Genomic DNA, 13,432 nt, shown 5'->3' with positions numbered 1-13,432 from the left:
CACTCTATTGGGCCTTGTTTTAATCAGATTAGCAGATTAGAAATGTTGGTGCAGATTACTTTATAACCCAGATTGAGGGTGAGGAGAGGGATTCCTCAGCAGAGTTTTGGCAGTGACAGACTGCTACCTGTGAGCATTGGTAAGTACCTTCCTGCTCTATAGGTTGATTATGTTAACTTGAATACTTGAACCAAATCACGTGTTTGTCATGTTAGTTTAGTTTTATCTAAGTGAACATTTACTTTTCTTTGACAGAAAATGCCGGTCATAAATGTGGAGGACTTGACAGACAAGGACAAGGCTGTTATGGAAGTAACTCAACTCAAAACTGAAGTAAAGCTTGAGAGGTGGTTGGTAAGTTCTTCTTATCTTCAATTATAATTGGTATATTATGATTTTGATCTAGACATACAAGGAAATATTATGTATATCAGAAAAATAATAATGTAAACTAATTTTCCACTCATATGTCTGATCATTTTAGACATCTAAATGCTGTGAGGAAATCAAGGAATACATTCAGGCTGGGGTGGAGGAGGACATCCTTGTCAAAGGCATCGCAGAGGACAAGAACCCCTTCAAGGAGAAAGGTGGATGTGTCATCTGCTGAAATGGACCTAAGGAGCTTTTCCTATCTCAGATTAGTACCCAAGGACATTCTCCCTCCTCTTGTAAAGTGGATTTGCAGACTGAGAAGACTAGAAGGACATGATAAAGACAGAAGTTATAAAACAGCACAAACTACCCTGTATATGAATGAATTTACCTCTTTTGAGGATGCAGATTTTACCAATTTCACCCTATGAACAGATGCTAAAATGAGAGTTTTTGTTCTGCATGAGTTCTTATAATAACAATGCTTCCCTTTCATGTTACATATATAGCTTGAATAAATGGGCCTGTGTGTTATTTCATAAACTTAAGCAATTGTCATTAATCGTTTATATTTATAACTCATCTTTTCTCTGTGATTCCCAAACTGGCTTTTCAAGTTAAGCTAAATAATAGATGTGTATTCCCTGTTATTTTGAGTTTTTTTACTTTCTGTCACAAAGAAATCACGTTTATGAAAATCACAGGAAGGCATTTTTATAGTATAGCTGATAATGTAACATATATTCCTAGACATAGAAAAGCAATAATCTGCTCCATACTGTTAGTTTTTCAAATCAAACTAGAGCCTCAACTTAGTTTACAATCTGATATTAAATACTGCGTCATTGTAAAGTGGGAGAAATAATATATAGAAAGATTTTTTCAAACATATCCCGAGAAGTGTGTTGTGGTTCCATGCAAATAATCTAGAACCTCGCTTTCCAAAGTTAGAGTCACGAGCATAGGGTCGTGTGATTTTTTAAAGGAATTAAACTAATAAAAAGATAATAATGACACATTTTATGTGTGTGTTTAAAGAAATTAAAACATAACTTACAAATAGAATATATGTTTCTATATCAATAGTTGGAAATGTTTGCATTTGAACCAAAAGTTTGGTCATCAGATCATTGTGGTACTATTTTGTGGGTCAGAACATCTGATCTAGAGAACCACTTGCCTCAGTGCTACTATTTCAGCCATATATAGGCTACTTCAAAGAGTGTGCTGCTGCAATTGCACATATAAAGGCAGACCTACGCTCTGCACAACAGACGGGTCAACCCAATAATCAAGTTTTGTGAAATATTTCTTACCATAAAAATAACAGAACCATACAGAAGTAGATTAGGGCCAGTGAAAAAATGTGAAAGGTTAACTGAGTTTTACATTTTATTTCAGTATAATATGAAAAAGAACTCAGAATTCTGACTTTAATCTCAGAATTCTGACCTTAATCTGAGAATTCTGACTTTTTTCTCATAATTCTGACTTTAATCTCAGAATTCTGACCTTAATCTGAGAATTCTGACTTTTTTCTCATAATTCTGACTTCAATCTCAGAATTCGGACTGAATTCTAACAGCTAACAAACATGTTAGCATCAAGCCGTAGCCATGTCTGTTTTAAAGACTAAACTAGCTCTCATTAGCTCTTGTTTTAATCACCTTCTGCTCTTCCATTAATGAAATAGCATCCCCAGTGACCCCTCGGGCATGTAAAAATTCGCCTAATTCTGTCATTTTCCACCAGTGTGTTACTGGCCCTCCCAAACTACTCACATCTTTGTCAGTGAAGCTGAGTGCTCCCACGTCTCATCCTTTATGGTGCCCATCTACATTAAGATCCAAAGTTCTGAGATTAAAGTCAGAATTCTGAAATAGAATAAAAAATCTGAAATTAAAGTCAGAATTCTGAGAAAAAAGTCAGAATTCTGAGAAAAAAGTCAGAATTCTGAGAAAAAAGTCAGAATTTTAAGAAAAAAGTCAGAATTCTCAGAAAAAAAAATCCCAATTCTGAGATTAAAGTCAGAATTCTGACTTTTTTCACATATTAAACTGAAATAATATTTAAAAATCAATTAGCTTTTTTTTTTTTGTGGCCCTAATCCTCTTCCGTAGAACCAAACATGATAGAAGTGTCACAATATTTGCGACACTCAACAGAAGTATTGCTTTATATTGTTACTGAAGTTTCTGTTGAACTTTTGCATTGATCCTGCAGCATGATAATAAAAAAGAAGAAAAAAAACCGCGCGCATGCGCACTGAACTGTCAACGGCTATGGCGCGGCTGGAAGGAGCTCAGCGGCTGAAGCTGCTGCTTTGCAGTCGCTACTCGCACAGATTCGCCTTGTTTCCAGGCGTCCGCTCGTTCTCTGAGCGTGTGTCATCCCAGTCTGTAACGTCCAAACCCCCTGAGATCGCAGACGACCATTTAATCTACACACCAGAGCACTTTGCGTTAAAGGAGGCCCTCAGAAAGGTATGCAGGGGTTCCAATCTACATCTAAGCTAACATAAAGGGCAGATAACAGCTTTGCTCTGGGAAACCAATGGGAATGTTCTGGAAGGGAACCATAAGTGTTTTATCAACTCGTTTCATAATAACGTGTTATTTTGTCTACTAAAAGTAAAGGAAACTAAAGGTTTCGAGGGAAACTGGGCGAGAGGTCATAGTTTAGCTTGTTTTGATTCCTCAGTGGCGGTTCTAGACAATAATATACCAGGGGGCCCAGGTGTTTCCATGGGGGCCCAGAAATCATGAAAAAAGAAAGAAAGAAAAGGGACTGAAATATATTAAGGTAGCTGCAGGAAGTGAAATTTCTATTCAACTAGGTTTAAAATTATACGTCTTATTAGGTCAATATACATTTATAATTTAGGAATTTTACATATTTTTTACTTGAAATTAAAATGACAGTTTTCTATAAAATCTGAAGTAGAACTCAAGAAAAACTGATAAAATCAGCTGGAAAAATTTGTGGGTTTTTTTGTTTTGAAAAAACATTTAGCAGATGAAAACTGGATTATATCTAAATACCACTGAAGCCGTCACCTTATTGTTTTTAAATAGTTAGTAAAACAGAATTTGTAAAGGAAAAAAAATGTAATAGATCAGTAACCATGTCTGTTTCAGCACATATCATCATTAGAATTTCTTTGAGTATTATGTCTTCAGTACAGGGGCCATAACAGGGGCCAGGACATGATCTACAGGGGCACTGGCCCCTGTCTAGAACCACCCATGCTGTCTGTCCTTCACTGCAGAGATCCATGGCTCCCTCAGATAAACAGTTCCTCCCTTCCCGCTGCCTCAGAGTGGTATCCATCATTGTGTCCATGTTTGATCTGAGAAATTCGCTCATAACAGTCTGAGAGCCTTTTTAATGACACACCTCACACTTTCAGATAGCTGCTGATCATCAGCTTCAGTCATAATCTCACATCTTTTTATTGATAGTGTCAAATATGATATGCAAACTATAGTATCTATCTAGACACAGAACACTTTATTAGCTATATTTTGAGCTCAAAGCACGCATAGATAACCTAATCTAGTTCATACCACAACTCTTACTTCCACAATATGTGCTACACTCTATTTTTAGAGATTTTTTCATTGTTATTATAAGCAGGCCAGGTGTGCAATCTCTGCAAAAGGAACCGGAGCACCGAGCGTTGTGTGCGCTGCGCAAAGTATACCTGTCGCAAATGCAGGAAGGACTCACCTTGGGTTTGCGGAAACTGCTAAATGGGACATTGTAGCTTCATATGATGCTGTTTGTCATCTTCTAAGCTGAAATGTTGAATGACGTGAAAAGGTGAGACAAGACTAAATACAATTATTCTCTACGTTGTTCTTTCTTTCACATAGTGAGCTTTGCAATATAAATGAGTCTGTTGGTGAATGGACAATATAAATTGGCTCTACCTTGCCTTGTTGGAAAAGCATGGTTATGACCTTTTCTCAGCTCAGGAACTAGGACCTGTATGATATCTGGTTGTTCAATAGGTTTGCCTAAATAAAATATTTAGATATGACTTAACAAGATATTCCTGCAAAAAGGTCTGATGTTGCAGGTGCCAGTAATGAAAAGTGTTTCAAGCATGCTATTTTTCTGATGCCAGTTTGTTTCAGCCTTATCCAGTCTCATGCAGAAGGGCTGGTCATATAACAGGTTATTAGCATTAAAACAAGGACAGTTAGCAAGGTAGAGTGAATACACAAACTTGCAGAGAGGAGGGGGGCTTGCAGGAAAAATGAAATTCTCTGGGACTTCTAGTGTTAAAAGAAGGGTTGTAAGTTTCAGTTTGAAATGTTTTGACTTGCTTTTGAATAGGTTGAGAGACTTGACATATCTGAGGAAAGGTGTTGGTTGTTTTTTTGTGGTAATAACTTGGATTAACATTTTAAATACAATGTGAATCGCAAGTTTAATACTTTGGATGTAAAGACATTTCTTTCCTCAGGGCAAAAAATTTTAAGTTTAATGCAGTTTTTTTGTGAAACTTGGGTAAGGATTGGAGATCTGAGAGAGGAGGTTTGATTTTAAAGATGCACCTTTTTTATCTCCCAATCACCCCCCTTCTACTTCCTCTGACAACCTATAAATAAAGTTCTTTAGTCTGATAATAAAATGGGGCTTTTTGACCATGATATTTCAGGTATCAAAGTGAGTTTGAGATATTCTATAACCAATAATAAAGAGCAATTTGTGGGAAAAAAAGCACAATAATATGGTGAAGGTGAGAACTAACAAGATAAATAAACATCACCCTTCTGGCCTTTACATGACCTGAGGTTAGTGATCTGTAGTAGTTCTGCTCAACTGTTGTTTATTTTTTTTTGTCTTCATGTTTTTCCTGTTTGTAAGGTTTAGCTGATAATTAAAATGTTCCAAAGTAAAAAAACAAACAAAAAAAAACTCATAAATACAGATTTAAAAATGGCAAAATGGTCGGTATACTTTTTTTTTAAGGCAGGATAATCTACCTTGGTTTTGCAGAAGTGTCAGACTATCTAACTCTAGATCAAAAGCAAATATAAAATTAATCTCCAATGCAGAAAAGCTGCTTACAAGACCTTTATGTTCCTGCCCCGGAATATATAAAAAAAAAAAAAAATAAAATAAATATTGCTTTTCTTTTCTCAAAATGTCAGAGCTACTTTAAGATGCATTTATAAATTCCGCCTTAAACACCTAGTTATTTTAGCAAAGAATTAGGCTGACAATTACTAAACAGTGTGACTCATTTTTCAGATTCTTATTACCAGACATAAAATGGAAATCAGCTTTTATAATAGCAACAGGAGTCTCAAGAGACAGGAAGCAGAAATGTTGCACAATGCCAAGGGAAGCTTTTGTCTGGCTAAACATTTTTTTTTTTAAGAATGCCAGGAGGTTGAAAATCATCTAGCACTGGGAATAGGAAAGGATGAACACGTGAAAAGGAAATTCAGAACAATACAGTTGCATTGCAGGAAGGGGAACTTGAGTAATAACGTTTTATTTAAAGAATTCACTATACACTATTGTATGTTTATAAATGACTTGCCGTTGTAGAAACTCCCTTGCTCAATGCGCAAGGTTACACTCGAAGAATGCCAGTAAATCTAAGATTAACTTTATGTTGTAGACTTTCATAGTCCTGCAAATGTCCAGGTACCGACCAGAGCTTGCATTCATAGCAGCATCCACTGTCATTAAACATAAATAACAAAAGTCTTCCTTTTAGAGTTTTAAGAAGCAGTTAGTCATGTGCAGCTCTGATTCAGTTCAGCTAAGGATTTCCCACAGCTGAACACAATCATTTGGAAAGGCAGCACCGAAATATCACTCTTAATAGGCTAATACTGTTTTAAAACTATAGTTGCTATGGCATTTATGAAAACTGCTCGAACTAAACACCCCTTCAGTATTGTAACCTCAAACTATCCTTATCATCCACCTATTAAAGTTTTAAATCTTTGATTTGTCTGAAACATTTCTGTATTTGAGGCTAATGCTTCTATTGGCTTCTGGAATGAGTTTGTGAGTGAACAAATCTTGCTATAATTCATCTTGCTCGCAAGGTGAAAGTCCTTGATGCCTGAATCAAAGAAGTGAATTACCTCCTTCTGCTCTCAAGTTCTGCAGAGTTTTGCTGGGGACCAAATTATGCGATTCAGCTGTGAGGATGAAGCGGCACATAAAAGACGTTTCTGGACAGCAGCCCTGGAGAAGTGGAGTTTGATATGTGTGCCCCACAGGACTCTGAAAGTTGTCTTCCTTCATTTGAGTTGCTTTTTCAAAAAGCACAAGGTGTTAGTGTTTTCTTGGACCTATTAGATCTAATAACTGCCTTTACTACATTATATCATCAGAATCTCCTTTCCTACCTAGAGTTGTGGCCTAATAGATTGTTTTACGTCTTACGTAACAGTTTTTGTGTCACTATTTAGGATTGGGTACCGATACGCCAAATCAAAACAGCCCCGGGGCCACATTGGACCGCTACCTCATATTGATAAGCTTCAGCATTATTTGCTCTCATATCAGTATTATTGGGTTGCATTCAACTTTTTAGAGAGATTCTATCTCCAATAATATTGTATTGCTAATCTGCTCCTCATTAAGAAGCAAACACACCTAGTGGACCGATGGGAGGGGCTAAAGTTATGCTCCTATGTTCTCTTTGCTTACTGCAGACATCCCAAGTTCCAAAAGGTCATTTCAGGGAGATGCATAACACTCCAGCATGCAATGCACCTCGCCACGGTGTCATCATTCCTCACCATGGCCGGTTCTATACAGGGGCCAACGGGGGCCAGAATTTCTAATGATGATCTATGCTGGAACAGCCATGGTTACTGATATGCCCTTTGGATCTATTTCATTGTTTTTCTTTACAAATTCTTTTTAACTAATTATTCAAAAACAATAAGGCGATAGCTTCAGTGGTACTGAGATAGGATCCCAGTTTTCATCCGCTAAATGTTTTTTTTCACAACAAATAAAAAAAAATCCTCTAATTTTTACAGATTAATTTAAGTTTTTCTTGAGTTCTAATTCAAATTTTATAGAAAACAGTAGTTTTAACTTAAATTAAGTCAAAAATATGTAAAATTCCTGAATTATAAATGTATATTGACCTCATAAGAAATAGAATTTCTATTGAACCTAATTGAAAAGAAATTTCACTTCATGCAGCTCTCTTAATATATTTGAATTCCTTGCCCTGATTATTTATTTCATGCTTTTCTGGGCCCCCTTGAAAACATGCTGCCCCCTCCTGGCCCCCTGGTACATTTGGTCTAGATCCGCCACTGTTCCTCACCTTCACTAGACGTGGATATACTTTAGTATGTTCTGCCGTAAAATGAGTCCTATATTTTCGTTTTTTTACTCGAGGATTCAACATCTCCTGTGTTACAGGATGCACAGCTTTGAGTGGTAACTAGGTGACTGCCAGAGAGTAACCCAGAGAAACTTATCGGACTGATCCAATCAGCTCTCTGACAACCAGTCACCTGGAACGCTGGTTGAACAGTAGCCTGACGTAGTCCTACTCAATTCTAGTCAGAATATGAGTCTGATACTGCTCCATAGAGCTGTGATTATGGGGCGTGTTTCGAACGAACCAGGAAAAAAAATGCCTCTGCACTTAATTGGATAGACCTACAACCAATAAGAGCAACGGAGTGCGTGACGTATGTTAAGCGACGCACTAAGTTCGGAATGGGACCAGGCTAGTTGAACAGAGCATCGCTGCACAGGTTTCACCAGCAACCTCCTCCCCACACCCCGCTCTCTCTTGTTGTTCCTGCGCAATCGCAGTTGTTCTTATCCGCACATGGTGCACGAATTATTGCCTGCCCGCTCTTACTCGCATTAAAAAAATCCACCTCCCATAGTCTAAAATCCGTGATAATTTATCCGACTCGCGGGAATCCGTGAACAACTATCTATATCAGGGAGACTCCTGGAACTTCAGGGAGACTTTGGATGTCTGTTACTGTGATCCATTGTTGCTATATTTGGAGACTTGATTTTTTATTTAGATGAGAAATCTGGTGACTTTTTCTGTTTTTTTTTTTTTATTTTTTTAACTTTTATTATTTTGGCAGCAACAGGTTAAAGCATTTTTTTTGGTGTTGTTTTGATTCTTTATGAAACTTGGTGTTAAATGTACAATGAGAACTCTATAAATGACATCCAAAACATTCAAAGCTTTTTGTTACTTTTTTTTTTCTTATCATTTTGTTTGTTTAAAAACAGATGGTATCGATAAAATCAGAGCATCATTTTAAGATTTCCATCAGTGCTTTTTTAAACGACTCGTTCAGATGACTTCGATGCTCTTCACGCTGGTCTTTGCCAAACCTTAGTGGCTCGACAAGCTCTGGCCTAAAATACTGCTGCTTATTTCAGCCAGTTTGTTTTCAGATTGATTTTAAGGTTACTTTAGTTGCTTTTAACAGCATTCATGGCCTTGTCGCCCCATATCTATAACACCTGCTTCATCTGCACGCTCCTTCTCGCTTGCTAAAGTCCACAGATCAGTTATTAGTGGTTCCAAATACAAAGAGTGCAGAGATGTGATTTCCTTTTTCCTTGCAATCACATTACCTTGACAGATCCGGCACGCTGACTCACTCTTTTAAATTTTTCTCTCTTAAACACATCCTTTACTCTTCTGCTTTTTAACTAAGTTGGTGATTTTGGATTTTTTGTTTGTTTTTCTTTTCTTTTTTTAAGTACTTGTTTAATTTTTATTTTGGTTATGTATTTTTAGTTTGGTTTGCTTTAACATTTCTTTTTTTCTTAGATTTAGGGTGTTTAAAGCTCTTTGGCCAGCTGAATTGTATTTTTAAGTTACAAGCTGAGTTAAGTAGCATGTTTTTTTTATAACATAGATCCTCTAAATTATGAAGGACCAACTCTGCCATATTTAAAAATAAATACAGAAATAAATAAATGCTCAATAAATGTATAAGCATACAATTAATTGCCAACAAAAAAGTGAGACATAAATGTATATAACTCTTAATTAGCTTCTTTATTTATTTGCCTTTGTAATATTTACCTTATTTATTTTTCTGTCCTTTATAATCTTCAACTTTATTTTTTAATTACTTATATTTTTAAGTATTTATTTATGTGCATGTTATAATATTTTTGTCTGTTTTATTCTTCCTTTGTATTTTCTTACCTTAGTTATTTCTTCGCCGCTTTTTATTTCTCTCTGCCCTTTTTACATTTCTCTATGCATTTTTCCTCATTATGCAAATGAGGAGGGGGTGTGTCCTAGAGAGTCAACTTCTGCTCATTGGTTGGCTTGGCGGCCCATCTTCTTAACTCACAGAGCTCAGAGTACTAAGTTAAATGTTCTCTTTTCTGTTGCTGTTGTTCAATTAAAGTATGTTTTAAGATCATTTGAGGCGAGAACCTTATACTTTTAAGCATCACCATATGGCCCATTAACAGATTTAATGCGTAATTTAAAAGAAAATGTGACGAACTTGAGAGGACCGCGGCACCAGCGGAGCTCCGAAGCTGACGGCAGCCAGGTCTAACCACAGCCCATCTGCAGCGGCCCTCTCTCGGCATAGCCGTTTGTGAAGCGTGTTGGTTAGCATTTTACTACATCGGTCGAATCTACAGGAGGAGAGTCTGATGTCGAGTCTGAAGTCATTAGAACTTGAGTAGGGACTTTGCCAAACTTTGCCAAATACAACAAAAAATCGCCATCATAGCCTGGCTATAGACCTGGCTGCCGTCAGCTTCGGAGCTCCGCTGGTTGCCACGGTCCTCTCAAGTTCGTCACATTTTCTTTTAAATTACGCATTAAATCTGTGAATGGGCTATATGGTGATGCTTAAAAGTATAAGGTTCTCGCCTCAAATGATCTTAAAACATACTTTAATTGAACAACAGCAACAGAAAAGAGAACATTTAACTTAGTACTCTGAGCTCTGTGAGTTAAGAAGATGGGCCGCCAAGCCAACCAATGAGCAGAAGTTGACTCTCTAGGACACACCCCCTCCTCATTTGCATAATGAGGAAAAATGCATAGAGAAATGTAAAAAATGCATAGAGAAATAAAAAGCGGCGAAGAAATAACTAAGGTAAGAAAATACAAAGGAAGAATAAAACAGACAAAAATATTATAACATGCACATAAATAAATACTTAAAAATATAAGTAATTAAAAAATAAAGTTGAAGATTATAAAGGACAGAAAAATAAATAAGGTAAATATTACAAAGGCAAATAAATAAAGAAGCTAATTAAGAGTTATATACATTTATGTCTCACTTTTTTGTTGGCAATTAATTGTATGCTTATACATTTATTGAGCATTTATTTATTTCTGTATTTATTTTTAAATATGGCAGAGTTGGTCCTTCATACTAAATTATCCAAGCAGCGATTGTGCAAAAATATTTTTAGGATATGAAAATCCTCCACATTTAGAATACCTAGTACAGTCAAAATCATCAGCTTTCCAAACTGAACATGCTGAAACTCTGCGTAACACACATTTTTTCACCCTTTATTACTTAAAGATAGTGAAATAATGTGAAATCTCTCAGCTATGTCAGACAAGTTGGGCAAAAAAGCTTTACTGAGGACATCTAGGATTACTCCCCAATGACCTTTTATGTTTTGCTTTCCAGCAGCAATGTTCCTCCCTTTTCCTCCTCAGTATCTTAATTTTGAACACTGCAGGTTGCGAGATAGGAATACGTGTTTTCTTAAAGACTCTTACAATTTTTTTCTTCTTTTTTTTGCCTAATTATGGTTATCTAGCTTTATATTTGTGTGTTTTGTAAGGAACTTTTTTGCAATTTTGGTAAAAACATTTGACTGTTTTCAACTGTTCATCAGAATTCCTTTACTATTCTAGCCTCTGTTAGTTCGTGGCTAAAAAGGTGAAGAATATTGTTTTCTTAAAATGAAATGGTCTCCTCTATTTAGGAAAAAAAGAACTTTATTTAGAGCATTACATCAAGCTACAAAAAGAAGTTGAGTAGATGCGCATTTTTTTGAAGCATCACACTGTAAAAGATTTTAATTTATAAGAGAAAATTAGTTATTAATCTTAATAACAGTGTTTTTAATATATAAAAAGGAATGTTGCATTTTTGAGTCTTTAGTTTTAAGTCTTTCTTGATTAGAAGGGCTAGAGTTTTTATAGGACAGGGTGACAGAATTTTACTGTAAAAATCACCATCTAACTTGTGATTTTGCTGTTGTAAAACAGTAGCAGTGTAATTTACTAAGCAAACCTCCAGAGCTTATAAAGAAACATAAGAGACCCATTTTAGAAAAGCAATTACTCATACAGCAGGCCTGCATTCACCTGCTTTACAGATACATTTGGTACATGTAGCTTTCAAATATGCTTTTATTAAGCAAGCAAAAAAATTTAAATAGCTGTTTTTAGTTAGCTTTCTAACCAAAAACGTGCAATGACGGGCAGGAGAGCGGCCGCACTTGTCAGTCTTTGCTCCTTATAGACAGACTGGTTATTCCAACCCTTCTCTCCAGCATCCTATTTGTGGTTTTTTAAAACCGTAGCTTTTGGAAACCTGTTACAGTTTTATTACCAATATTGTTCTGTTTTTAGAAATTTATTTTTTATTTCTGACCCAGTTTAGCTTGAATCTTTAGTTTAGTCATAATAAAATGTAAGGTAAGTAAACAGAGTTTAGCTTGTCATTGTAGGAGAATAGTTATCTTATGCTGCTTTTGGTGGCCTTACATTTTGGTGGCCTTACATTTAAATATTCATTAAAAATATCTAGTTTTTTAGCATCTGCTGCCAATGCTTTGTGGTTTCAGGAGCTACATGGGGGTATGATTTTCAGTTAGTTGCAAAATGTGTTGAATTATTACTCATGTTATACTTACAATCGCACCTTAAGAAAAAAGTGTTTCGGAAAAAAATACTCATGGGTTGAACATAAGAAAGAAATCTTGGCATTCAACACCATCTTAATTGCCCTAACATACTGTATGCCAATTCCCAGTTCCTATAGTTGGAAAATCCCACATGATGGATTCTGCAGTCTGCTTTCTCTGATATGTAACAACTTGTCTCTGTCAGCGACTCTGTCACATAAAAGCCACACATCCATGATAATGTGTTTAAAGTTTGAATTACTTTACTAAAGTAATGACATATAGCATTCTTATGCAGATATATCAAATGCGTCCAATAGATTGTTTTATTTGTGCTGCAGCTCATTGACCAGGAGATTAACCCTTATGTGGATCAGTGGGAAGCCGAAGGGACGTTTCCAGCCCACAAAATCTTCAAGTTACTGGGAAATGCAGGCTTTCTTGGAGTCAACAAACCAGTTGGTAAGTTGATAATGTTTTGCCCCATTTACCCTACCCCTCCAAAACGGATCTGTATCGAGTTCGGACCAAGCTTGGATCAGCTATCCGTGCTGAGCTTGGTTCCTACGACCATTTACACATCATGCTAGCACGGTTCTTTGCCTCCTATTGGCATTCCATGATATTACAGCTCTCAAGGTGGGAATTATGCAAGGAAAAATGTATGCGCCCATAACATTCAGGAACTTAATGTGCCTGGCTAGTGTCCTCCAACCATATTTCAATGAGTGCCGTGCTGTCAGCATCATCCTAGGTCACACCAAGCACATTTGATTTATTTATTTTTAATACCCTGAGAAGAAATTCCAGTTGTGAACAGGTGATGAGATCTGTCAATTGCAAAGCCAGACATGCTGGAAAACCTGCAAAATGAGTCAGCTGTTCATTTACTCTTTCTTATAAGAAAACCGAGACTCAGATGAACCATGCCAAGCCCTGCTGTTGAACTAGTACTAGATTTAGCGCGGTTCCGTTGTGTCTGGCACGGCCCACTTCAGTTGCTTTCCATTTAAATTCAGCAGTTATCTTGGTTACCATGCTCGGTCTGTTCTCGGCATGATTCGGTCTGTTCTCGGCATGATTCATAAGAGTAGTGTAATTGGTACTTTACACTCTATTTCCAAATGTTCCTGGGTCTCACCTGTTATGTAGCCTGTTATGTAGCTTG

The 13,432-nt window shown here is 36.5% G+C and overlaps 2 protein-coding genes across 2 annotated transcripts in view; both read left to right on the top strand.

Moving 5' to 3' along the window:
- On the top strand, positions 1 to 923 carry gngt1 (guanine nucleotide binding protein (G protein), gamma transducing activity polypeptide 1). Its single transcript, XM_038288680.1, has 3 exons — positions 1 to 139; positions 256 to 354; positions 485 to 923. Exons 2-3 carry the CDS (start codon positions 259 to 261, stop codon positions 608 to 610), a joined length of 222 nt encoding a protein of 73 aa, XP_038144608.1. The 5' UTR covers positions 1 to 139; positions 256 to 258; the 3' UTR covers positions 611 to 923.
- Positions 924 to 2,628: 1,705 nt separating this feature from the next.
- The window catches only part of zgc:85777 (uncharacterized protein LOC405871 homolog), a 34,468-nt gene continuing 23,664 nt past the window's right edge, over positions 2,629 to 13,432 (top strand). The window contains exons 1-2 of the mRNA XM_038288901.1: positions 2,629 to 2,858; positions 12,606 to 12,726. Coding sequence (XP_038144829.1) covers positions 2,634 to 2,858; positions 12,606 to 12,726 — 346 coding nt within the window. The 5' untranslated portion in view covers positions 2,629 to 2,633. The remainder of the gene's footprint in view (positions 2,859 to 12,605; positions 12,727 to 13,432) is intronic.

Source organism: Cyprinodon tularosa, unplaced genomic scaffold (assembly GCF_016077235.1).
Source record: "Cyprinodon tularosa strain WSP-4 unplaced genomic scaffold, ASM1607723v1 ctg26, whole genome shotgun sequence".
NCBI classification, from domain to species: domain Eukaryota; kingdom Metazoa; phylum Chordata; class Actinopteri; order Cyprinodontiformes; family Cyprinodontidae; genus Cyprinodon; species Cyprinodon tularosa.
This window is presented reverse-complemented; position numbering and strand designations above follow the sequence as displayed.

Coding starts and splice junctions, on each gene's coding strand:
- gngt1 (XM_038288680.1), top strand. CDS start 259: ATGCCGGTCATAAATGTGGAGGACTTGACAGACAAGGACAAGGCTGTT. Junction 355..484: donor TAAAGCTTGAGAGGTGGTTG/GTAAGTTCTTCT, acceptor TGATCATTTTAG/ACATCTAAATGCTGTGAGGA.